The 25,175-nt window shown below is 43.1% G+C and overlaps 1 protein-coding gene across 2 annotated transcripts; it reads right to left on the reverse strand.

Moving 5' to 3' along the window:
- Positions 1–9,592: 9,592 nt before the first annotated feature.
- Positions 9,593–24,305, reverse strand: LOC135240438 (sodium/potassium-transporting ATPase subunit alpha-1). 2 transcript variants are annotated; one of them, XM_064309872.1, is made up of 22 exons: positions 24,136–24,305; positions 18,005–18,118; positions 17,792–17,851; positions 16,858–17,061; positions 16,639–16,752; positions 16,087–16,221; positions 15,840–15,957; positions 15,349–15,617; positions 14,482–14,790; positions 13,551–13,685; positions 13,164–13,356; positions 12,751–12,926; positions 12,521–12,657; positions 12,243–12,393; positions 11,901–12,069; positions 11,653–11,807; positions 11,432–11,555; positions 10,894–11,039; positions 10,619–10,749; positions 10,419–10,520; positions 10,173–10,264; positions 9,593–9,833 (listed from the first exon to the last, which is right to left on the reverse strand). In XM_064309872.1, exons 1-22 carry the CDS (start codon positions 24,145–24,147, stop codon positions 9,805–9,807), a joined length of 3,075 nt encoding a protein of 1,024 aa, XP_064165942.1. In that variant the 5' UTR covers positions 24,148–24,305; the 3' UTR covers positions 9,593–9,804. The 2 variants fall into 2 exon arrangements, with proteins under 2 accessions (XP_064165942.1, XP_064165943.1); XM_064309873.1 differs by lacking the exons at positions 14,482–14,790; positions 15,349–15,617; positions 15,840–15,957; ... (4 more) ...; positions 18,005–18,118; positions 24,136–24,305 and adding an exon at positions 14,440–14,451.
- Between the last annotated feature and the right edge of the window lie 870 nt (positions 24,306–25,175).

Consider the following 25,175-nt stretch of genomic DNA (forward strand, 5'->3'; position numbering starts at 1 on the left):
TTTATATGTATTGTCTGCCTGCTATAGAGAAAAAGCTCTCGCTTCTTTTCTCCCTTTTTCTCAGTCTACACAGCTGGCACCTCTGCCTTGCTCCAGCTGTTGTTGATGACCAGTCACTCCCTTTGAACCCATCCTGCGGGGAGGGGAGCATTCAGCCAAGCCAGGCGCAGTAGGGGAGGGGAGGGGGGGGGGGCAAGTGTGACCAGGTGTCTCTCAGGACGCTATATATAAACTCTCTCATTAACCCACGGGCGGGCGCTACGTCGCCATGGCAACAGGCCGCGCGAACAGACGAGCGCCCGCCGCGGGCGCCGCTCGGGGTGCGGGAGGTGAGGTCAGCTCGTTAGGCCGCCTCGTTACCGCTCCCCTCCCCTCCCCACGCAGCGTATGCGCGCTGCCTCCCGCGGCCCCCAAACGCCCCCCCCCCCCCACCCCCCGTGAGGAAAATATTTTTAGTTTCAGCTTCAAAGCGGCTGCCGACAACACTGAACCATGTAGAAGATGAATGAGTCTGAATGGGTGCGTGGGGGGGGGGGGGGGGGGGGCGGTGGGCTGGGGTGCTCCCTTTGCCTGGCAAAAACACCTGTGATTCAGCTCAAGATGCTTTTATTCAGAAATGAAGAATGATGCCGCATGAAGATGAAAGGATCGATAACAACAGAAATGAGAGCGGGGAGAAGAGGGAGAGATTAAAGCCCTGCTGATAGGAATATGCCAACGCCACTCTTTCACCGAGGGATAACAGAATGACATTTATAATGGGAACTACTTGTCCCATAAAACAGCTCGCGGGTACAAATCTCCTTAATTAGATTAAAGACATTAATTAAGTTATGACTTAATGACTAATTACAGCCGATCTGTGCACTGAAAAAGAAAGGGAGAGGATCTCAATTAGAATTTAAATATATGCCCTTGATGCTGTTTGTGCCGTGGTGAAATTAAGATGTCATTCCTGTTATCAGAATCATAACATTCGGTTTTTTTTTTTTTCCTTTTAGTTTTGGAAACCTGACCTTATTTAAGTTTTCATGTACACTTTGCTCGTAAGTCCCAACAACAGCTCGTTGCTCATGTTTTTGACCCTGTAGCCTCTGGCAATGTCTAGAAATAGCCATCAAATCACATTGTATTCCCCCTGGTGTAACAAGTAAGCCTCTGCAGACGCTAAGAAACAACATTGTGTGAAACAAAGAAGAATATTAAAGATGAAGAAATAAAGTTTAACGTGCATTTACATTTCCGCAGGGTTTCATTACCGAATACATTTCCGCTTAATAAAATCTCTGTAGCCTCCATATCACCTCAGCATTTGTTGTCTCGTTTTATTGTGATAATTTGCCACGGGCCCCAACAAACTCTAACACTTTAAACACTGTTATTCTTCCCAAAGAGATGATGCTAGATCCTTTAAATACAGCCAGGCAAAGCTCCAGGAGACAGGGTGAGAGAGTCGTACAGAGAGCTGTACCTGTGGGAAAGACAGGCCTGCTCACTGTCTCCGCAGTGCTGCATTGTGGGACAGGCAGCAGTTGTTTTTCCTGCAAACCTATGAAAGTGCACCTCCGGTAATCTTTTTCTTTGTCACTCTGTTTACACCACGGCTCTGAGCAGCACTGTCATTAAGACACACCTTCAGCACAACAGTGCAGGAAAATTACAGTCCAGGGGAAGGAAAACGTTTTAAATATAAGGCTTATTGTTTTAATAATGTCAAAATATTTATATTTTGAACATACAAACAATGTTTTATAAACATACAAACTATCATCATATCTCATACACATAGTATTATGTATACTGTTTCTGTAAAATAATGCTAAATATACAATATATTCTTTGTACTCATACAATTACATTTTGAAATGTGACAACAACAGGGACATTTTCTGTGTAAAACGTATTATAACATTGATTAAATAATTTTATGTTCCTTATATTTTTATATATACTTTTATTATACGTATTAGTATACTATTTTATTATACTTTTACTATACTTATTTTTTTATTTTTTTATTTCAGTATTACTTTTTTGTAAACAAGGAACTGGGATTGGTATGTGTCTCGGGAAAAGAGTCAACTACCTCCACTTCTGAAAGGGTAAACTACCTGTGTGTGTAAACCCAAGTTTCAAAATGTTTATATCCCTTATCAGCTTGAATTGCACCTGTTACATTGAATGAAACGTGGAACCATAAAAGGAGGACAAAGGTGCAGACGAGGGTGTTCTCCATGTCTTTCTGAACAGTTTGCACTGGAGCCTTTTGTTCAGAGCTGATTTTCAGTCTCTATTCGTGAAAGCATGCACCCTGATCCACCTCCTGCTCCTTCATCTAGGCCACTGCTTCTCTTTTAGAATCCTTTGGCTAGCGCTGTTCTAGCAGGGCTTGCCAAGGCGCACTCTGTAGAAACAATAAACTTCCCCAGGACAGGGAAACGGGGGCTTTAGCTGCGCTTCACTTCATAATCTAATGAAGGCGGAACCGGAGGGCTTGGGCAAGGCTTCGGAAAGAAAAAAAACACGAGCCAAAAAACTGGACTCCTGTTCGGCGACAGCCTCTCTGACGCAGCTCAAGTCCTCATCTGTGAATGTAAAATAGATCGTTTCAGTCACGGGAAGAAAACAATTAATTGTGAGGGAGTGCTATCGCAGATGACTCTAATTTTCCTGGCTCTTGTCTTAATTAGGAAATAAGGATTCACATTAATTCCTTTCTTATTCTTATTAGGCGATGACTGTCTCTCAAAATTCAGTCCCTCTAGACAGAAGATGTGTGAGATGATCACTGCTCTCCTTAGGGACAAAACAGCCTTTGTTTCTTTTCTCTTCCTCTCACTTCCTTCCTTTATGCTTGTAGACTATACAAGTGTTTCTCCTCAGTGCTTAAAGCACCTCACGAGTTAACGTGTGCAAGCAAAGATTAAATGCTTGGTCACAGTGTAATTAACATTGATTAATAATGTATAGATTTTAAAGAGAATATCTGAAAATTGAGCAGATGATACTCCACCTGTTCAATTGCCAAGACATCTCAAGGTCAAACAAGCCCACAAGATTTGATTTTCAATATTTAATTCCATTTGCTAAAGAGGATCATAAATTACCTATGCATTTATACCTTTTCAATTTATTTTGATGAGTGACACTTTCCTCATTTCTTGACTACTATGGACTGCTCTGCAGTGGATTTCTGCAAATAGCCTGGATTTCCTGGCTCAGCTGGGTGAATTATGCTTGCCTTTGAATTCCAGGAGGTTTTTCAGTATGAGCAGATGGGGCACATTCGCTCCACAAAGCTAACCAATTTAAATGAATTGTGACATGTAAATATACAAATAATCAAAAAGGAGGACATATATCCATTAAAAAAACTGTTAGACTTGGAGAAAAATAGCTGGAATGGGCTAAAATATAGCCTTGTTTTTCCGTGAGTAGATATAGTTATTGGAGATTTTCAATATATGAAAGTGAAATTATAATGGAATGTGTGGTGAGTGAGGAAAAAGTGTGTGCGTGTGTGTCTGTGTGCATGTGTGTATGTGGTGTGTGTGTCTGCCTGTGTGTGTGTGTGTGTGTGTGTGCGTGTGTGCATGTGTGTGTGTGTGTGTGTGTGTGTGTCTGTCTGTCTGTCTGTCTGTCTGTCTGTCTTTCACCATTATGTACTGCCTGATTAATGTAGAGAACTGAGGCTGGTACTGAGCAGTTCCCAGCTGCTGCACAAAAACACAAACACATGCTTCTGTTGCTGAGGTATTTCACTGTAATCGTAATTCACCCAACTAGATGACCGAAGCGGTTAGTGGGAATGAAAGACTGTCTCCTTTCATTAGGTCTGAACTCCTCGAAAACGCTTGAAAATAATTTGATGAATTACTTTCAAATAATAAAACGCTGAAGCCCAGAAGTGCAAGGATTTTAAATATAGCTATATATAATCCTCGCATTGCAGTGAACCCTCGGTGCAGTGAATTATCTTGTACGTACAAATTACTTCAAATGTACAGAGTATTATTTTGCACTTACAAAATGATCATGTTGAGAGACCAGTATGTGCAAAGCACACTGTATAACAGGACTCATGCTAACTACTTTAGTTACACACACAGTATCAGTATTTATCAATTTGTAAGCTTGCTAAGTGTGACGCTTTCAAAATTGTAGTGAACTCAAACTTCACATTCAGCTTTCAGGTTTGGTTCTTTTTTCTTTTTCTTTTTTTAGTTATAACTAAAACACCTAGGGCAAGTAGAAATAAAAAAAAGATTTGGTATAAAATCAATAGAAAATACTTGAATGAATTTTACTGTGATCCGAGTGAGCCCTTTTCTCCTCTTGTGAAAAGCTCTCAGCATTTTAGTTTATTGTACATTTTAAATACCCGTGCACTTTGTGAGAGACATTACATTTATACATTTTATTTTACATCTCTTTTACATTTTACAAGCAAAACAAAACAAAAACAAAAGAATGAATTACAGATGGAAAAATCGATTTTAAATTTTAGAAATGTATAAATGCCCCCCCCCCAACCCCCCACCCACACACGCAGATTTGTGCCTGTTAAACTTACACCCATCACCCATCATACTTCTGCGAAGTGAATGCCTATGGGGATGGCAGCCAACCAGTTCACAAGTTTTACTGTAGCTACTGTATATTACAACAGCCTGTGTTTTTTTAACATTAATATTTTTTCTCAGAGTAATAACACCAAGATTGATTTGCAAAGCCCATTTCAAACCAGTACACAACAGTTCATTTTTGGTTAAGTTGTAATATGAAGTCCGTAAAAGACAGCTTCGTTTTAGAATGCACTTAATCCACAAGCCGTTTCAAGGCTGCTCTGCCTCCAGCGACAGCAATCAATGTGTGAGCATGGAAGACACTGTAAGCAACTTCAGCAGCCCTGATTCGGGTAGTTTTGCTTCTTTCTAAACAAACAAATGTCCGTTATTCCTCCAACACAGCAATGAGAACTGGGTAGAGACTACAGCCAACCACATTCCTCCCTTGCAAGGAATGTGTGTGCTGCTCAGTGACACCCTGAAACACCCAGACGAGGTAGGCTCACTCCCTCACACATCCCTGCTGGAGGGTGGAGCACAACCACAAATTAACTTTCCAATCTGGCTGATCCTACCTCATTCCTGCTTTGGCTTCAAGTCACTAGTGTACAGTACCTGCTTGCAGGCAGTCAATCTGTCGAGGCCTGCAGACATATATATATATAATCATTAGGCCTTGAAGATGATTCTCAGTGGCTTCAGAAATTAAAAGTCTGGTTAGTTTAATTATGACATTATTTAATTTGATGTTCCATAAATCAACTCCCTCTGGCTATGAAAATCGCTGAGCTAAAAGCATTAATATTTCAGGGGTAAAGCAACGCAGCCTGGATGTTAAAAAAAATCCTTGGTTTTCTATGTTCAGAAGTAAGGACTACATTGTTCTGAATGAACAGTGCACATAAGGTCTCTCAGTAACTTCATTAAGAGTAACCGAAAGCAGAACACCATAAGTTCACATTAGGTGTTCTGTCAATGAAAACAAGTAGTTCCAAGAAACTGGACTATATCACTGCCAGTATGACTGTCTTGGCATTAACCTGTGGGCATACGGTATAAATACGGGGGCGACATAGCTCAGGAGGTAAGAGCGGTTGTCTGGCAGTCGGAGGGTTGCCGGTTCGATCCCCGCCTTGGGCGTGTCAAAGTGTCCCTGAGCAAGACACCTGACCCCTAACTGCTCTGGTGAATGAGAGGCATCAATTGTAAAACGCTTTGGATAAAAGCACTATATAAATGCAGTCCATTTATAAATATCCTCAGGCAGCCATGTTAACAAGATCATACATCACCTCTAGCTAACAGGCCCATGCTTTTGTGGAAGTAGCTTTAGTGCATGCAAGTGGTTGCGCCTGGATACCACCAAGAAAAAGAGAAAAAAAAGAGATCTTGGGCCTCAGGGTGGAGTGTGCAGATGAAGTGTGAGGCCTTGGTGTGATGTCACACAGAGCAGTCTGTAATCACGTCCTGACTGCACCCCTGACCGAACGTGGCGAGGAGTCTCGCAGCGTGCCGTATAATTACCCACGTCGCTGCCCGGAGACAGAAGATTCCGGTGCTCAGGCCTTCCTGTGCCTTACGCTGCATTGGCAGCTCCTGCAGTTGCCTGGGCCGCCTCAGGTCTGCCTGTACAAAGTAATGAATGTCCCCGGGTCACCGCAGCCCTACATATTTACTGGACTTGCGATACCATGGACTATATCTGCCATACCATGGACTGTATCTGCCATACCATGGACTGTATCTGCCATACCATGGACTATATCTGCCATACCATGGACTGTATCTGCCATACCATGGACTGTATCTGCCATACCATGGACTGTATCTGCCATACCATGGACTGTATCTGCCATACCATGGACTGTATCTGCCATACCATGGACTGTATCTGCCATACCATGGACTATATCTGCCATACCATGGACTGTATCTGTCATACCATGGACGGGCTGTATCTGCCATACCATGTACTGTATCTGCCATACCATGGACTGTATCTGCTATACCATGGACTGTATCTGCTATACCATGGACTATATCTGCCATACCATGGACTGTATCTGCCATACCATGGACTATATCTGCCATACCATGGACTGTATCTGCCATACCATGTACTGTATCTGCCATACCATGGTCTGAATCTGATGTGCAGTCAGTCATTTATAGTAATTGTATTTTCATGGTATTTCCAAAGCCCACAGGTCTCTTTTAAAAATACCTGTCATTTGTCTTTCCTGACATTATGGAATGGAGGAACTCTACTTCATTTCGCTGATGTGAAGCTTCAGATCATTCCCATTAAACAGGTCTGTTTGTAAAGGTGAAGAGGGTCCCCTGGGCACACTAAAGTGAAAAATTAACCCTTACAAGGGTCTCTTATTGGCCCTCTTTTCTTTAAATATGTTTTTTTTCCTTAGGAGCGATATGGAAGCATGGTATCTGCTTGTGTCTTCAGGGAAGCTTGACTGAGCTGAACCACTTGACAAAATGTCCAAGAATTAATACATTTTCCTTTTAACCAAATAAAATACGCTTTTTGTTGCCGTGTTTCCCTGGAATTGCAGATTGTCAGAAATACCGGCATAGATGCAAAAGCAGAGGCTTGGATATCTATCTTGGATAATTGCCTTGCCATTTGAAATGTTTATTTTTCAATTTTCTCTAAATTGGTCGCATCATGAACAAATATCATGTTTATATATAATGGAGGTGAATCAACAATCATTTCCCTGTATTAAGTCAAGCATAGGTCACACATTACTGCTTCTGCTACCATCAGTGTGATGTTTCATCTTTTCCTAATATTTGTACTCCTCTGTCAGAGATATATCAAACCACTGGTATATCTTGAAAAGTGATTGCAAACTTAAAGATATTTTTCAAGATCCTCCCCTTTTTGTTTATTAAAGAGGTCAGAACCACAATGATAAATTGGTTCGTGAAGACACATGCAGGGACTACTGATCATGCTACAAGCAACGCTTCTGTCCTGCGCTTCGTGCCCCAGTAAGGAACCCGCCAGCAAAGTTACTTAGATCTTTTCCTCTCGCCATCCTGATCCAAAACTGAGGTCAACCAGGCCTACTCAGCATTTTTATAGATGGCACAGAGAGTGATAGGATGATAATTGCTTAATTATATCATGCAGTACACCTGTATGGAAGCCTCTGCATTTGTCGTTTCTCCACTCATTTATTCAGGTTTTCTTTTTAAGTGTATGCCTGTGTGTGTGTGTGTGTCTATATATATATATGTATAATTTATTTTTGGTTTCTCTCTGCTTCATCTTGACCATGTCTTATTCCACAGCACGTGTATACATTTGTCAGTAATTTTGTCCTCTTCTTAAAGTAATTACCAATTAACTAATTGTCGATTTTATACTTGGCCATTCATGATAGTGTGCCTATCTCCAATTACCTTGTCTCCTATAATCAATTTTCAATAATATTACATATTTGTTCATCGTTTAATGTCTACTTGTAAGGTGATTGTTTACTGGCTTGAGACTACAAATCCCAGCTGATTTCTTTAAGAGCTTGTGACGGTTGCCCTTTTTTCAGCACTGATGAAGATCTGAGTGAGACCTTTGATTTTTTTCCTTTTGCACTCATTTGTATTGGCAGTATGTGAGCTAAATAAATCAGTGTCTTTATGGGTCAGACAGCAGCCTATTTTTGCAGTCTGGATGGCATTCTCTCCCTTCTTACTCCTTTTTTTTTTGTGAAGTGCACTAAAATGGACCTTAAGAGCACTACATCCCATATCAGACTGATTAATACAAATACTACAGAGACTAGTTATATGGAAATCTCTGTGAGCAAGGGAAAGCTTGTTTCTCCATTCCAGGAAGGGAAGCAGAGAACTCTTGAACGCTCAGTGTTCACATCAGCTCAGTGCACAGGATTGAGAATTTCAAACTTGGTTTTGAAAGTAAAATGGCAACATTTAGTAGACTTTCCTGTTCAACAGCTGAAGCACAGAATAAAAGCAAACGTGGTTCTGCTAGGGATGACCTGTTTAAACAGCTTTTTTTTTTTATCATTCTGCAGGTTTTCATTTCAACCCTAATTTGGCACACCTGACTCTACTAATTAGGAGGTCAACAAGAACTCTAGTTGGAGAATGAGCTGTGCTTTGTTAGGGTTGGAGGGAAAACCTACAGGATGACAGATTTCCAGGAACAGGGTTGGTTCCAGAACCACTCCACTAGACCAAGGCTGCCCAACCCTGTTCCTGGAGATCTGCCATCCTGTATGTACTTCTAATTTGGCTCACCTGGTTCTACCAATTACGAGCTCTGCAAAATCTCTAGCTGTTGAGTGATGTGCGCATTGTCGGGCTTGGAGTGACAGCTGACTCCCAGGAACAGGACTGGGCAGCCCTGCACTAGAGGTTCTGCAACTGACTGCAAACCATTTAAAACATGCATTTTACAGTTGTGTTCAGATCTAATCAAGAACACGATGGCCAGGAATATCACATTCCACACATCTTAACGCCTAGAGTAGCACCCAGTGTTCTACCCACATTTGCTGTGGGCACACGTGCAATAGCTTTGCAGTGGGTTACTGAGTAAGTACAACACAGCGTATAATTGCTGAACTTAAGGCTACAAGAAAAAAGTATTTTGCTGTTGAACACGCAGAGTTGGAAAATATGACAAGCCAGGATGTCACTCAGAAACATCCTGTTCTGTACCCACTATAAAAGTATGCATGTTCCACAAACAAAAACATTCTGGGTATCGTAACATTTCACAAATGGAACCACTGGCTGGACTAGCCAACTTTCCACATTATTTAGTTTTAATGAAATTCTGATTTTAACATTTACCTAGTTTTTTTTTTAACCCGAAAACTGATCACTGCTCAGATGCAACATGGAAAATTCCATCAAATTCTGAATCAACAAGACATTCCCTTTTAACATAAATGATGACATACTGACATCCTTATTTTTCAAAATAGTCAGTTCTATTTTCAGCGTAAAGGAAAGAAAACAAGATGAGACTCCAGTAAGACCTGACTGAATGTTTATTTTATATTACACTGTTAAAAACATGTATAAAATTTGTCCTTCTCCAGAACAAAGGCACACAATGTCTCAGTTCACGATCTCAGGTTGTGTCAAGCATTCTCTATACAAAACATCCAAAAGTTACTTGAGGTTAAAATTCAGAGCAGCAAGACTACCATGCAAGAGAACTGTGTGACGTGGATGGGATGCACTAGTAGTACGTCTCTCTTTCCACCCAACCTGAAAAAGAAAAAGAGGTTTTAGCATGTTGAGCCTGAGTTTGTACTCAAAAATACCCACCCCGTTAGCAAGGTACTAATCTTAGAATACGGTTTCTAATGCTCTACAGTGCTGCCATTTTAGGAGCAATTTGCTCCTGAAAATTGATGCTGCTCAATTTGTCAAGTTAGGGGCTCATGTGCTCCTTGTAAAAAATGTAAACGTACAGCCCTGGCATGTATCACAGACACACTGAAACTGCCATGTGGCTTCATCATACACATAAGACCTTAGGGAAAAGGCACAGGGCACTAGCAGTCATTTCCGTGAGGTGAAAAGTAACGAGTGTTTGAATCTGACCTCCTGGGCTGCGTCGGATGATGAGTTTTCGGATTTCATCGTAAATGAAGATGAGGAGTGAATAGGGGAAGGCGCAGAACCACCAGTTGGGCCTGAGGACGAACAGATGCAAAGCAGAAAAATGCAAAAGAACGTAAGCAAAGTTTCAAATGCAGGCCAGATCCAGAGAACGCAAGTGGCAGGACAGGTGAATGTAGACCACACGGGCATGGAGACCCTGAACATGCAGGTGGCTGCAGAACTCACTTCAGAGGGTACATTCTGAGGGCGATGTCCATTCCTGGGCAGTAGGACAGGAAGGCAGCCAGAGCTGTTTCTTCAAACAATCCGAAGATGAGGATTTTGTTCCTAAGATGGACAAAGAGCACATTTTTTTTTTGGTTAGTTTAGTTCACGCCGTTCTTCTGGCCCTGCAGATATGGGCTCACTGCTTTCCACAGCCTTACTTCATTCCCTGCTGGAAGACGGAGTTCCTCCTGGTCTTGCAGATGATCAGATCAGCCCACTGCACGACCACAATGCTGGTGAAGAAGGCGGTGTGGCAGGTGAACTCCACGATCTTCCTCTGCTCGTAGGTCTGAGGTCCGGGGGAAAAGAAGGAGAAACCCAAAATGAGTGTTCCAACACGACTCTACATTCCTCAATGACAGATCCATTCCAACCACTCTTTTAGCCCTCATCCCAACCCCCGTTTCCCACGTTACAGGCGTGAGGTACTGACCCACTGCTGGCCGTAGCTGTCCTCCAGGTCGTTCATGTATTTGTCGTCCCAGTTCACGCGGATACCGACCAGGTCCGCGGGGAGGAATCCGTTCTCGGCAAGGATGACAAAGTAGGTGAAGAAACCAGCGAGAGCCTGGATCATACCTGCCAATAAAACACAGGATTAAGCAAAAGCTGTCAACATCCATGACCCCATGGTAAACACCATGCCACCTTTCTAGTTAACCCCATGTATTCAACATGTTTAAGCCAGGAATGTACAACATCTTCTTCTGATAGGGCAGTCTGAGGCATTTAGAATCCACAATTAGTAATTTTATGACGAGGGCGGGCAACAGCGAACAGGAAACAGTTATCCAGTAGTAATATCTACAGTATGAAAACATTTTTTAGATGCATATACATTTGTAAATGCAGTAATATCTACACCCTCCTCTAACTCTTTCGCCCCCACAAACTGTGACTAAGCAACTTGTACTCTGTAGTATTCCAGAAGACCCAGAACACAGGTTTCCCTGGACAGAACAAGCTCTTACCGATCTGTCCATAGGCTATGCTGATGAGCCTCTCGTTCACCAGCTTGTCTGTTTTGGGGTTTCTGGGCTGTCTCTTCATGATGTCGCTCTCAGCTGCTTCGTAGGCCAGTGAAATGGCGGGAACCTTAGCCGTGGAAAAAAGAGGAACTGCGTATGAGTCAACAAAAGTCACCAAGAGACGCCACTGATGAAATCAAACCTCAAAATGTATGTATCCTCACCATGTCAGTGCCCAGGTCGATACAGAGGATGGTGACGGTGCCCAGGGGCAGGGGGATATTTGCAATGATGAAGAGGAGGAAGGGTGTGATCTCAGGAATGTTGCTAGTGAGAGTGTAGGCGATGGACTTCTTCAAGTTGTCAAAGATCAGACGGCCTGAGGACAAAAGAAACGCGTGTTAGAAACAGAGCTTGCCACCTTCTGAAATCTGCAGTAAAGGGAGAGGTTTTTTTAATTTATTTTAGATACCTTCTTCCACCCCAGTCACAATTGAAGCAAAGTTGTCATCCAGCAGAATCATGTCAGCAGCCTGTTTGGAGACGTCTGAGCCAGCAATGCCCATAGCAACGCCAATGTCCGCCTTCTTCAGAGCGGGAGAGTCGTTGACACCATCGCCTGTCACAGCCACAATGGCACCCTGGGAAGGGGGGGGGGGGGGAAAGAGAGCCAGGCCAGTTAAAAGGCTGAAAACGTCTCATTGAATACACAACAAAAAATGTCTCCATCTGGCTGCCTTTCAGACCAGAACAGACCAGAACAGACACTGGTTTACAGCTGTGAGAACGGCTTTCACGAAGTGCGGTTCAGTACCTGTCTCTGGCAGCCTTCCACGATGATGAGCTTCTGCTGTGGAGAGGTTCTCGCAAACACAATCTCGGTGTGGTGTTTAAGGATGTCATCCAGCTGCTCAGGGGACAGATCCTTCAGGTCTCCTCCGTGGACCACACAGGCCTTAGCATCTCTGGACAGAGGAGGGAAAAGACGACGCCATTTTAGAACTGCAGCCCGACGCACTTCCGAACGAGAATCCTCCCCAGTTTGTGTGCCCTGACCCACCCAACTGCGTGCAGAATTGCTACGTGAATTACCTGGGATTGACTTCGTGAACTGGAATGTTCAGACGCGCAGCGATGTCTTCAACCGTCTCGTTGCCTTCAGAGATGATGCCTACACCTTTAGCAATGGCCTTTGCAGTGATTGGATGATCACCGGTTACCATGATAACCTGAGGAGAGAGAAGACGAAGAGTTTAAAGCCTCAAATGCAAATCCAGCACGTTCTCCATCAGAGGACCGAGGGAATTCTCTGACTGGTGTACCTTGATTCCGGCGCTTCTGCACTTGCCCACAGCGTCGGGCACGGCGGCACGGGGGGGGTCAATCATGGACATGAGGCCGACGAAGCAGAGATTCTCCGTGGGGAAGTTCACCTCATCGGTGTCAAACTGGAAGCCTTCAGGAAACTGGTCATCGGGCAGAGAAAAATGGCAGAACCCTGTAGAGCAGAAACGGTTTAAAATAAAAAAAAATATATATTCTCCACCTTCAATGGTTTATACAAACATAAGACCTTTCTTGGTTTGTTGTTGTGATCATGTTTCGTGTTTAAATTCAAGTTTAATGACAAGCTGAAGCAAGCAGACTTTGAGCATTCTTTACACCAATGGCAACAACTCCTGGACCCTAAACATCAACAGAGACTGGAATGTGGGAGCGGGGGAGATTTTCTTACCCAGCACTCTCTCTCCCAGGCCTCCCAGTTCCAGGTATGCGTTCTGGAAGGCGTCCTTCATCTCCTCATCTAAGGGCTGCTCTTTGCCCTGGATCAAGATGGTGGCACAGCGATCCAGAATCCTCTCCGGGGCTCCCTTCATCACCAGCAGGTGCTTGGACTCAGAGGCATTGGTGTTCTTGTGGATGGAAAGCTGCGAGAGAAGAAAACCCCACGTCAGTGTTCTGGAACTCCATTGCTTTAAATGACTAGTACTGATTGTTCCATCAACATCAGAATGTTCAGTTACGAAACATTCTAATCACATATTTGTCCTCTTACTCCTTAAAGGGTCAAATGTGATTCAAACCGCACTTAAAGTAATATGACAGGGTATGGAGGGTGTACCTGGTACTTGTTGGTGGAGTTGAAGGGGATTTCTGAGATCTTGTTGTACTGCTCTCTCATTTCCTTCACAGACCCACAGCACAGCTCAATGCACTTCAGCAGGGCCGATTCAGAGGCGTCACCAGCCACATCTCTCTGCGACAAAGGAAACCAAAACAGCACAATGAGTCAACTGGCTAGTGTAAAGCCTCCATCATTATCTTCAACTGGTGATGAAACTGGATAGGACGACTGCAGGCTGCCAATTTAATCTTGGTAAAGGTCACATAAGGCTGCAGACGTACGGAGTTGGACTATAAGCACAGCTCGTGTCAGTGGGAACTGCCTGAAGGCCAAGACTTGGCCATCCTAACAGTGGGGGGGGGGGGGATAATTCGCAGCGAGATCAGGAGGGATACATCACGTTAAAACCGGTCCTTCGCGAGGCGGGACTCGGCAGAAACGCAGCTCCAATTACAGGTCGCGACAGTTTACTCCAGCACACGCTCAAAACGGCTCCTTCGCCTTGTGGCGCGAGACAAAGACGAGGCTCGGGCTATGAGCTATATTCATCCTCAGCGGGAAGAGCACAACCAAAAACAGATCTGTTAACTGGAATTTATTAAGCAGCAGAAGACACTGCTGAACTCCAGACTCATCTTACTGCATTTTGTTCTCAGCTACAAGCTGTAATTACACAAAAACTTCCAGCCTCCTGTGGCGTTTGGTTTTTTTTTGGGGAGAGAATGGTGTGACATTATCAAATTACGCAATTCTTACCTACCATTAAACATCTGAAAGTAGCAGTTATACAATTTAGTAGCTATAAACAACTGACAGGCAGGCGGCTGGTGAAACTGAACTCACATTTAGGATGGGGGTGTTTATGGGCATGTGAAACTGAACTCACCTTCAGGATGGGCACCTTTATTCGCATGTGAACTGAACTCACCTTCAGGATGGGCACGTTGGCCTGCTCGGCCAGGAAGACGGCGCGGTTGCACAAGCCGGCGATGCGCGCCAGGGCGGCCCAGGTGGCGGAGCTGCGGTCGAAGGAGGTGCCGCTCTGGTTCTCGGTGGTGTCGGCCTCGTGGATCTGGTTGTCGAACCACATGTGGGCCACGGTCATGCGGTTCTGGGTCAGCGTACCGGTCTTGTCGGAGCAGATGGTGGAGGTGGAGCCCAGGGTCTCCACGGCCTCCAGGTTCTTCACCAGGCAGTTCTTCTTGGCCATGCGCTTGGCAGTCAGAGTCAGACACACCTGGGAGGGAGGGAGAGGCCGGGGCCGGTGTTCATAAAGAGGCTCGGAGGGGGGCTGGAGGGAGTCTCAGAGGATCAGTTCTTCATTTTGGCTCATAAAAGAGAGCTAGGAGATGGACAAGGAAAACCTGACCCTAGATCAGCACGCCTACCATTTATGAACATGGACTTCATAAACAGAGAGAGTTGGCTTGATTACTCAAATTTTAAAACACACGCACAGCCACTGAATAAAGACTCTTGAGAACCCTTTGTGGGGTCTAATCAAAATACATGTCCATGCATGAATTTCAATCCACTTATAATTTCTTGGAATGCACTTCTCAATCTGGCGACATTGTTGCACAAATTAAGCTTTTATTTTTTGGCTACAGTATCAAACAGATTCAGGGATTTAAGCATTTCAGGTATTTCAATAAGACCTCTTCCAAAATGCAGAACAAAGGAGACTTATATGGACACAGTGCGCCTGCACTCTGAAGTCCTGTATAAGCTCTGATCCCTTCCTGCTTTTGAGATATATTTGAAGTAAGGAATTCTGGGAAACTTCTCCACTCACGGTGACAGTGGCCAGCAGACCCTCGGGCACGTTGGCGACAATGATCCCGATGAGGAAGATGACAGCTTCAAGCCAGGTGTACCCCAGAATGATGGACAGGATGAAGAAGGACATCCCCAGGAACACGGCCACACCCGTGATGATGTGGATGAAGTGCTCAATTTCAATGGAGATGGGAGTGCGTCCCACTTCCAGGCCAGATGCCAGGGTGGCAATGCGTCCCATCACCGTGCGATCTCCAGTGCTGATTACAATCCCGCGGGCCGTCCCTGGGGGGGGCGGGGAACAAACATCATGGGTCAGTGACAATTCCTTTTTCATTTGCGGAAAATTTCCCAGTTGTACAAACCAAAGATGCACAATTTCAGCAACCAATGCCCACAGAGGTAAATTAGAGATCAATAAGAGATGAATTTGCATATTATGTGAAATGCAGCCCTCAGCAAAACAAGATGGAGAAGCTTTGTGGCGGTGCGGCAGTTGGAAGGTACCTTCAACGCAGTTGGTGGAGAAGAAGGCAATGTTCCTGGTCTCCAGAGGGTTGTCATTGGAGAAGTCAGGGGAGCGGGTCTGAGGCTCAGATTCGCCAGTGAGGGAGGAGTTGTCCACCTGAGGATGATCACATGAGACCAGATCAGACCTGACCAGATCATGCCAGATCACCACACCAGACCAGGTCACACCAGATAAAGGAGGACCCGGAGACGGAGGGAGCTGAGGTCGGCTCCAGGGACCCACCTTGCAGCCGTGAGCGGAGATGATGCGCAGGTCAGCGGGGATCCTGTCTCCACCCTTCACCTCCACCAGATCTCCAATCACAACCTCCTCTGCATTGATGCTGTTCTTCTCACCATCACGGATGACCAGGGCTTGCTGCCAGATAGGACAGAAAGACTTAATTTCTCAGGCAAAACACAACCCGTTTATCCTTTAGGGTTGAGGTTTGCTTAAACTTGCCAAGTCAGACAAGTTAGTAAGAAACCGACTTGCTTAAGCTAAATATGTGCTTGTCCTGATATGGTGAGTTTACTTGCAATGTGAAGTGCATTTCTCATTTTTAAATAAATACACAAACAAACAAGTAAAAAAACTGGATGAGACCACCTTAAAAGAAACATGCAACTCTGTTCTAGTTTAGCAACACCAAACACAGATTTGAATGAACACAATCGTGAATCATCCCTGAAGTGGCCGAGCAGCTTTACTTGCCAGACGCATGGTTTTACTTGCCCAGGGCAAGTGTTAATGTGGAACGCTGTAATTATCACAGGAAAATTCAAGACTTCATACCTGAGGAACCAAGTTCTTGAAGGAGTCCATGATCTTGGAGCTTTTGGCTTCTTGGTAGTATGAGAAGCAGCCAGTGATGATGACGACAGCAGACAACACAACACCCAAGTACAACTGTGCAGAGCAAGAGACAAAATGTCACAAACAAGATCACAGCAAAAAAAAATTTTTTTTTTTTTTAAATTCTCATTTCCAAAATGGCGTCCATCATGTCCTCACGTTATCATTGGCTGGCTCCTCCTCCATGGCGGCCTGAATTCCGTAAGCGAGGAAGCAGAGGACGGCTCCGGTCCACAGCAGCATGGAGAAGCCACCGAACATCTGCTTGCAGAACTTTACCCATTCTGGTGTGGTGGGGGGCGGGGTCAGGGCGTTCGGCCCATCGCGGGCCAGGATTTCTGCCGCACGGGCACCTGTAAGCCCCTGAGAGGCGGGACAACACGGATTACAAAACAGCAGGCGTGTGTTCTACAGTGACTGAAAGGAAAATAAACCCATTTCAGGCCTGCTGCAACTGAAATGGGAAAAAAATTAAATAAACATATCACCATCTAGGAACTACTAAAAAAAACTCAGAAATGTCTTTCAATGAGCAAATGTCAGGAAAAAAGCCATTTTACCAATACTAATTCATACTGTCCATGCAAATGAACAGTTCTTATTTTTGGTTAAAGTTTTTTAGACTTAGCAACAAAAAACAGCAAAAGATTATGAAAAACATGATCACTGAGTGATCACTGAGCCAAAAACATCCTATGTCCCTTGTGGTTGCTAAGTAACAAGCTGTTGCAGTGAAAAGTGTTGCATCTTCATATGAAAGTGGAGCTCATATCCCTCTGTAAAATCTCTAGAGAACTACTCAGGAAGAGACACTACTCATTATGTTGTGATTAAAACAAGGAAAAAAAAACAACTGCCATTCCATTATACACATGGATATGAAGGATAAAACTCCAAATGGGAGTCAAACGTTGCCCCTCGCAATCGACAATGTCATTCAACGGCAGCACAACCGCTTTGCCCGCTGGTTCTCAGGAAGACACCCGCACTCCTATCAGAGCGTGTAGTGCTCAGGTGTGCACCAATTCAGTGACACCCTGCTGAGATCTGTACTCTCTCAGCATCACTCGGCTTCATAAGTACTGGGACTCACCCTGCTCAAGTCTGTGCTATACTTGCGGTGAAGCTCATCCAGGGTCAATTTGTGATCGTCCTACGGGAGGGAAAGAGAGAGCATGTAACAAGTCCTCAGTAATTTAAACTAACAATCACCAATACGTCGGCTATTGAAAACAAGGGAAGCCACATTTCGAGCGCAGGACTTTTACTTCGGCCTGAAGTACACTAAAAATAGAGTGACCCTCACCAAATCCACTTCCTTCTTCAGCTCGTCCATGTCCTTCTCCTTCTTCTTGGCCTTGGCCTTCTTCTTCCCGCCCGGCTCGGAGGTCGCCGCCAACTCATACTGGTCCCTTCCTTCCTGCGACAGAGCAAGCAGGGAGCAGGCGTTAGCCAGCAGAAATGCACAGGGCTCGCAGGTGCGTGTTCACCTGCATGAGCTGCTGGTACAAAGAAAAACTCACAAACGCCAAAAACGCCTGAAATCAAAGGGGGAAGTCGAGGCCAAAGTGCCACTTAACAGACCATTACCTCTCAGCTGAGTTCTACTTTCAGCTCTACAGTCAAGTCAGCACCTCATTTCCTACCAGCCAGTAGAAATTGCAGGCTATACAGTATACTTGAAAATGAAGGAAAGGAATAAGTCATTACTCCTTATAATTTGTTTTGGTTTTACTGTACAAGCAAAATCTGCCAAAATGCTTCCCTCAACAGCCATTTCCTGCATAGAAATTTTTAAGGCGGCTTCCCGGCCAATTTCCCAGTCCACCTTAAGAGAGCGACAGAGCGGGGGGGGGCGGGCAAATTTGGTGAACAAACGACCAGAGTGCGTCCAAAATGGCAGACCAACAGAACTGGCACAGTAGATAAAGCCAGCTTGGCAGAGGTAGTGCAGAGGTAGAGCAGCACAGAAGCATATTAACCACACGCGCACGGTCATACTCTCTGACCGGACTCTATGACCGCTAAAATCATTCAGGCTGCAAATTTGGCAGATAATTGTGTCTACTGATTGTTACAGATTGACCATGCAATGAAGTAATACAGCAGCTATTTTAGGAAGAGAAGGAGAGATGACTCGGATGAGGAAAGGTGATGGCGTAGACTAACATTAGCCAACTACAGGTAATTGGCCAATTTACAGACAATTTAATTAATTTAGCTTCGGCTAATGTCGGTAAGATTGTACTGTTAACACCCCCTCCCCCTTACAACCAATGGACCATATAAAGACAAACCACAAAGAGATGGTCACAACATTTAAAAGTGTGAAATAAAAATAATAAAAACATATTTAAAAAAGGCAAATGCAAGGTGTGATGTCTGGGCCTCAACGCTTTTACTTGGGAGAAGATTCCCTTACGCTGTTATGGTTCTTTTCTCATCAAAAGCAGTCCAGACATGGGTACCAAGAAAAGCCCAAAAATGCCCCGAGTGTCCACTGATCCAGGCCAAACTGCCACCATAGCCCATTTCTGAACCAGAACAGGGCATGGATGTGCCTAAGCATTTGAGACCCGATTAATGATGCCAGAAGCCCAATATTGAAGAGCATTTACTTTTATTTTTGTAGAACTTCAAAACACACACTAAAAAATGTAATAACAGTTTTGAAAAGCTGATAAAGAAAGATGACAAAAATATGCTTCCTTAGATTTAGCAACCTACCAGAGTTGTACACACCAAGCAGCCTAACTGGGGCTTTCAGACCACAGCCATTTTGTTTTACTGGTCACCATTTTATTCATGACTACTTTTGTTTCGAAGTTTTTGAAGCCTCTGTGAAATTCAAAATAGTTTACATGAAAATGAAAGTAAACAAAATGGTATAAGATCTCTTTCACCACATTCCTACCAGACTGAATATCAACATCAGTAGCCAGTGCCACTCAATCTGCTGAACACCCAGCTAGATGAGGACACAACAGCATTATCCACAAGCGTTAGAAGTGAGTCCAGTAGAGCAACACATAGGCCCAACTTTCTAGGCTGAATTTTCACTTCTTTTACTTCAAGCCTTGGAAAATCATCACTTCTCCCGGCTATTCTATAACATTCAGAATTAAAATCTCAAATCCAATGAGTGTCTTGAAGAACGGAGTGAAATCGGTTTGCTTGGCCATAGCATTAGCTCACTTAAGGCGTACTGAAGCTGGTTTCAGAAGATTTCAGCAAACTGCCATTAACATGCCACCAACGTGCATCCAAACTCTAAAATCTGATTCAGAAATGTGCATACGATGCACTGTATACAGAGGTTTTTCTCTTCCCAAAACTGACCAATGATATTTGGACAAGATTAAGTAAGCATCAAATGAAACCAAAATAATTTGTTATGCACAATACAACCCGTAATTCACTTCTCGACACATTTTTATGTGCTTTGCTTACAGTTCATTCAGTGGCAAGAAAGTTGCTTGTTGAACCTTCAGCACCAGACATGTAGTGTGTGCTGAAATCTAACTCACAAGTGTGAAAGTGAGCTCTGTTCTCCGAGACCCAGCTCTTTTTTGTGTTAAATATCTAGTTTTGTTTTCTTAATATAGGCTATAATACCAGAACTCAGGTTGGACAATATTACTCTTACAGTCTACATTGTTAGCTCCCTCTCTCACATTGCCATGGGCAACACATTCACAGCCCTGACTATGTCACTGGAAGAGTCACATGCTCATATCTGGTTTTAAAAAAAAATTTAAAAAAAACCTTTTGCTTTTTCTTTCAAACGCAGACTTAAGCTTACATGACTGGTACTTGCAAGCATTCTTATAAAACCTGGCAAGACAGCACTCTTATTATGACTTAGCAAAATTAAACAATGTTCAATTGTTGGTAAAGCTCATTTCAGCTATGCGGTAGATTCCAGAGTTACCTATCTGACACAAAGACAAACAAGTTTATTTTTGGAAAACTATTACTTAATCTCTGCAACATTCTGAATGTGAAAGCATCCAAGTAACTATAGTAACACAAACTCATCTGGTTACAGAATATTTTAAATTCTGCATGCATTAAAAGCACCACACTTAATGGTGCGGCAACCAAAGCAAACAAAAGGGTGTCTTTCCCTGCAAGGAAGCCCGGCTGGTGTGGAACCCCCCCCCCCCCCCCTCATGTAAAGGTCACATGACCATTACATTCCAACTGCTCCCAAACATGGCTGCTATTGACAAAACATGCAATAGCCTTTAGGCGGCGTACTCGAACCATATGCAAATATTACCTTACAACACATTTTATTTGGTTGATGCTTTTTTTCCCCCACAGCGGCATACAGCAAGTGCATACCGAAGGACTTCGGAAACAAATACAAATAGAGATCAGATATAAAACAGCTCTACCATAAAGCAGCAGCTATCCATAGCCGTGAACATCGAGTCTAGCTCACAAAGTAAAGCAATGGACAAGTCTTAAATTAAAAGAGAGGCATGATCACAGATGGAGGCACCTTCTAACCAGTCACCCCTTCCTTGCCTGCTATCCTCTCTGCTTTCTCCCTGTCTGAATGAAGCAAAAAATAAATTAAAAATAAAAAGGAGGGCGGCCTGTCTGTTCTCCTTTAATAAAAAGAAAAAAGCATACATTTTACTTAACAAGTTTCTAGCAAATTGTTACAGATGTTTGAATTTTTTTTATACCTTCATGCTACTGACAACACTGTTCAACCAAAAACAATATTGGTTAATAAAAGCGGCACAAGATAGCCCTATGGTATGAACCACTGCAAACTTGCTTTCCAAAGGAGGTGACAAGATTTCTCAAGAACAATTGTGAAGTGTCAGCCCTGTTCTGCTGTAGTCTGATTCTCAATCATACTGTATGTGTTATTAACAGGTCTATGTTTATCACAGAACCAGGAGTCTGAATGACGAAATGCAGTAGAAGCCTCAATGTTACCTTTTATGGCAAAAAACTCAATGACCAAAGCCTTTGCTGCACTAGAAAACAAAGAGGACCACACGGGGTTCGGCAATGGAAGCTTCCCTGCGTTCAGAGCAGAAGCTAAAAGCAAAGGGTTCAGAATGTGTGTGCGATGAGGCATGATGGGTTCCTTCCCAAGGCCTCCTCCATTTAAGAAGGGTTAAAATCTCAGCCCGATTAAATATTTTGGAAACCACGCAGGGGTCGAGAGACGGAAAAGTCAGTTTTCATTTTTGTGACAGAGGGGATCATGAGTGTCAAAAGGCTTTCCCTAATACACAATGGCTGTCGAGCAGAAAGAATGTTAAATCCTCAGGAGGAGAGAGACGGCTGGGGGCCGGGAAGGGGGCGGGGCATACCCTCCGCCTCACTTCCCTGGAGATTCGAATGACCAGCTGCTGCGGACGCCAGACACTAACTTCAGAGCACAGCTAGGCGAAAAACAGGGAAAGTGATTCTTAGGAGTAGCCTACTTTATTCTGGATTGTGCAATACAAAACCGGGGGATTATGTAATAAAGCCGGCAAATGAAACTTGGGCGAACACTGAAAACGCTTCCATTGCTGTGCAGAGCCACGTATTACAATAACACGGCATTGTGTTGAGATAAAAACATTGCTTATTTAAAATGGAAACATCAAGGGATACGCATTGCTGTAGATAGCCGTTCCAATTTCTTACTATAATTATTTGCCGTGGCTCTGAAAAGCAGAAATTAAGTAGTTATGGTTGTTAACAATCACTGGATCATACCCCCAGGTGTGTTCAACTGTACTTACTCTGGCTGGCTGTTTCAATGCATAGTCTCCTACATACAGTTGTGTAAACAGTTTTTTTATTTTTTTAAATGAGAGCTACACAACCAATATACATTATTAGCATCATCATGGGCTGCTCGTAATGTGCAAGACACAACCCATGAGCTGGAATGCTGGAAAGACACGCCGCGATCTTACACTTTCCGCATCAATATCGCGGGACGCAAAGCAGTAAGACACCTAGCCTAACCTGCTTGGGAACAAAGCACAAGCCTACACCACGCAACATAATAAAATCGGAGATGCTTTAAAGATGTTTTAAGTGAATTCTCGAGTATGTCGTGTATATATAAACTGTTTTAAGTGTACAGTGGAAATATTTGAAAAGTTGCTAGTGTTCGATGTTAAAACCCACAGGATAACACTAGTCGAATAGTACATTTTTGTTACATCAATGACCGGTACAAAGCGGTTGGACTATTATAGCATAATTTCGCAGCACAGTAAAAACAACCTCCATCCTGGGACAATGCGCCTTTCATCCCGTGACCATTACAGTTAGCCTCTACTCCATTATACCTGTGCATTTTCTTGGGTTTCCCATATTTGTTATTTGCCCCAATAAACCAGTGATCCATACGGAAAATATATTCCTATAAATTTGCGACAAAAATTATGAAGACATCAGCAATGGATGTGCCGAAAGCTGATCTATGAGACCCTTCAAGAACCAACGTTAACGAAGCCAGTGCTAGCCAAGTTACCGTTACCCAACTTCAATTTCAACTGCATGCCCGTGAGTCAACGTTACTTTAAGTTAATTAATGTTAACAAATAAAGTATGCCCTTCTGTTAAAATAGTTGACCTCTGATTAAACTTGCCTAACGGTGAGTTTGCCTTATTGTGAGGTATTGTTCATCAAATCAAATTTGTTCTAAAAACTCCGTGAATGTAAGTTCGCAATACTAGCTTACATAGCAGCAAATAACGTTAGTCTAACTTTGCCCAAGTCACAAGATCACTGTCCTTCCACGAGAAGCGAAAGCATCGAAGTTAAGCAATGTAGCTGGCTAGCCACAAAGATAGACTAGCCGACTTCGAGGAGTTACCGTAGAGAAGTTGGCTAGCTACTAGCAAGACAAATACGGATATTCTCCGATCAGGGAATGCCATTTGCTTGTTAGGGAACTCACTAGCTAACGGTAGCTAAACAACATAAGTTAACATGGTAATTCAAATTAAGGCGTCTTAATACCACCAACATATCCGAGTGTCACCGAAGTAACAAGTTGTTTCGTCAAACTAGAGTACCGTAACGCTGAAATGCTTTTCATGTAGATGTAACAACTTTTGTGGACTTCAAATCTCAAAGGAAGTTAAGCAATCTCACCAAATCAATCACACGCAGGCCTTTTTCGAGGATAAGATGCCCAACGTTAGCCAGCCAGAGTGCATCTTAGCCAGCCATTGAAACGATCGAACGACACAACAGGGGACACGGTTTTGGAACAAAGTTGAATTGTTTACCATTTAAGAACCACCTGCTTTTGTTTATACACTTAAGTTTAACAATAACATAAGCACAACGGACAACCTGTTCAATTAGAAAACTTTCGAGCAAATTCAGAAAGGAGAGCATTTCTGGCAATGAAAAGAGAGGAAAAGACAGCACAGGAAGAAAATGATAGTGCTACTTACTCCAAGTCCCATTTTTTCTGTGTTTATATAACAATCTTCTTAAATTCTCCAAACCCAAGGTTTTTTTTTAAAATAAATAAATATTTTCTTTAAAATTGTATTTTGCTACCCCCGTACCCCGTCCACGCGTGTCACTTCTCCCGGACACGCATCTAACCGCCCTGGTAGACCGGAGCTGAAGTACTTTTATACTGTGTTCCTTGGCTCGTGACGTCTGCTCCTTTTTCCATGGTAACGATGAATAGAAGGGAGGGTCTTCACCGTCGAATGGGTTTCACCATCTTCTACTCTTTCTGTTGTGCGCTAGCCAGTGTATTTTGGTAAGGAAGTTGAAATAAACCTATTTTCCACGGCTACTAAGACACGAATTGTAAAAATCTTTCTTACCTTTCCCACCTGCTTTGTTGAATAAGATAATTTAGAATAACTACTTCAGGGAATCGCACTCGGCTCACATGTTATCAAACGTGACTAAAAATCCAGTTAACCTCTGGAGAAAAAAAAATACATTTTTTGTGCAACTTCAGCATTTTTGACCTTGACCAAATGAATGATGGGTCACAAGACAAGATAGTTTTAGATTAGTAGTTTCTAACCAGCAGGATATTGAAAGAATATCATTTAGATGGTCTTCATCATTGCCTCATTCAAATTACTAATATGAAAAGGAAAATCTATATATTTTGTGTGTCTGAGTGTTTACTGCTGTGTTATTCATTTAAGTTGGAATAAAGGTTGCTTTACATTCTGTTTGTTTTAAACACACCTGCATGATGCATAGAGAAAATGTATGTGAAAGATGCATAATAAATATGCATTATCAATTTTGATCTTTGAGCTTACATTATAGATGCTTAAACCAAATGAAATTATATTGAGATAACATGTTGAGACAAATGAAATAAGCTGATCAATATTTATTTTTCATGTACGGTTAACACACAACTAACCAGAAAATGGATGGTCTTATTTTTGAGTTTTATCATATTAACTTTCTAATTAAAATTCACATTCCCTCCTATAAATGTGTATCCATGGAA

The sequence above is a fragment of the Anguilla rostrata genome, chromosome 15 (genome assembly GCF_018555375.3).
Source record: "Anguilla rostrata isolate EN2019 chromosome 15, ASM1855537v3, whole genome shotgun sequence".
NCBI lineage: Eukaryota > Metazoa > Chordata > Actinopteri > Anguilliformes > Anguillidae > Anguilla > Anguilla rostrata.

What these genes read in the sequence shown, in the direction of transcription:
- LOC135240438 (XM_064309872.1), bottom strand. An exon ending in ATAGCACAGACTTGAGCAGG is followed by an intron (nt 17,062 to 17,791) that starts GTGAGTCCCAGT and finishes CCCGCCTCTCAG; the next exon opens with GGGCTTACAGGTGCCCGTGC. An exon ending in CTCCACCAACTGCGTTGAAG is followed by an intron (nt 15,618 to 15,839) that starts GTACCTTCCAAC and finishes CGCCCCCCCCAG; the next exon opens with GGACGGCCCGCGGGATTGTA.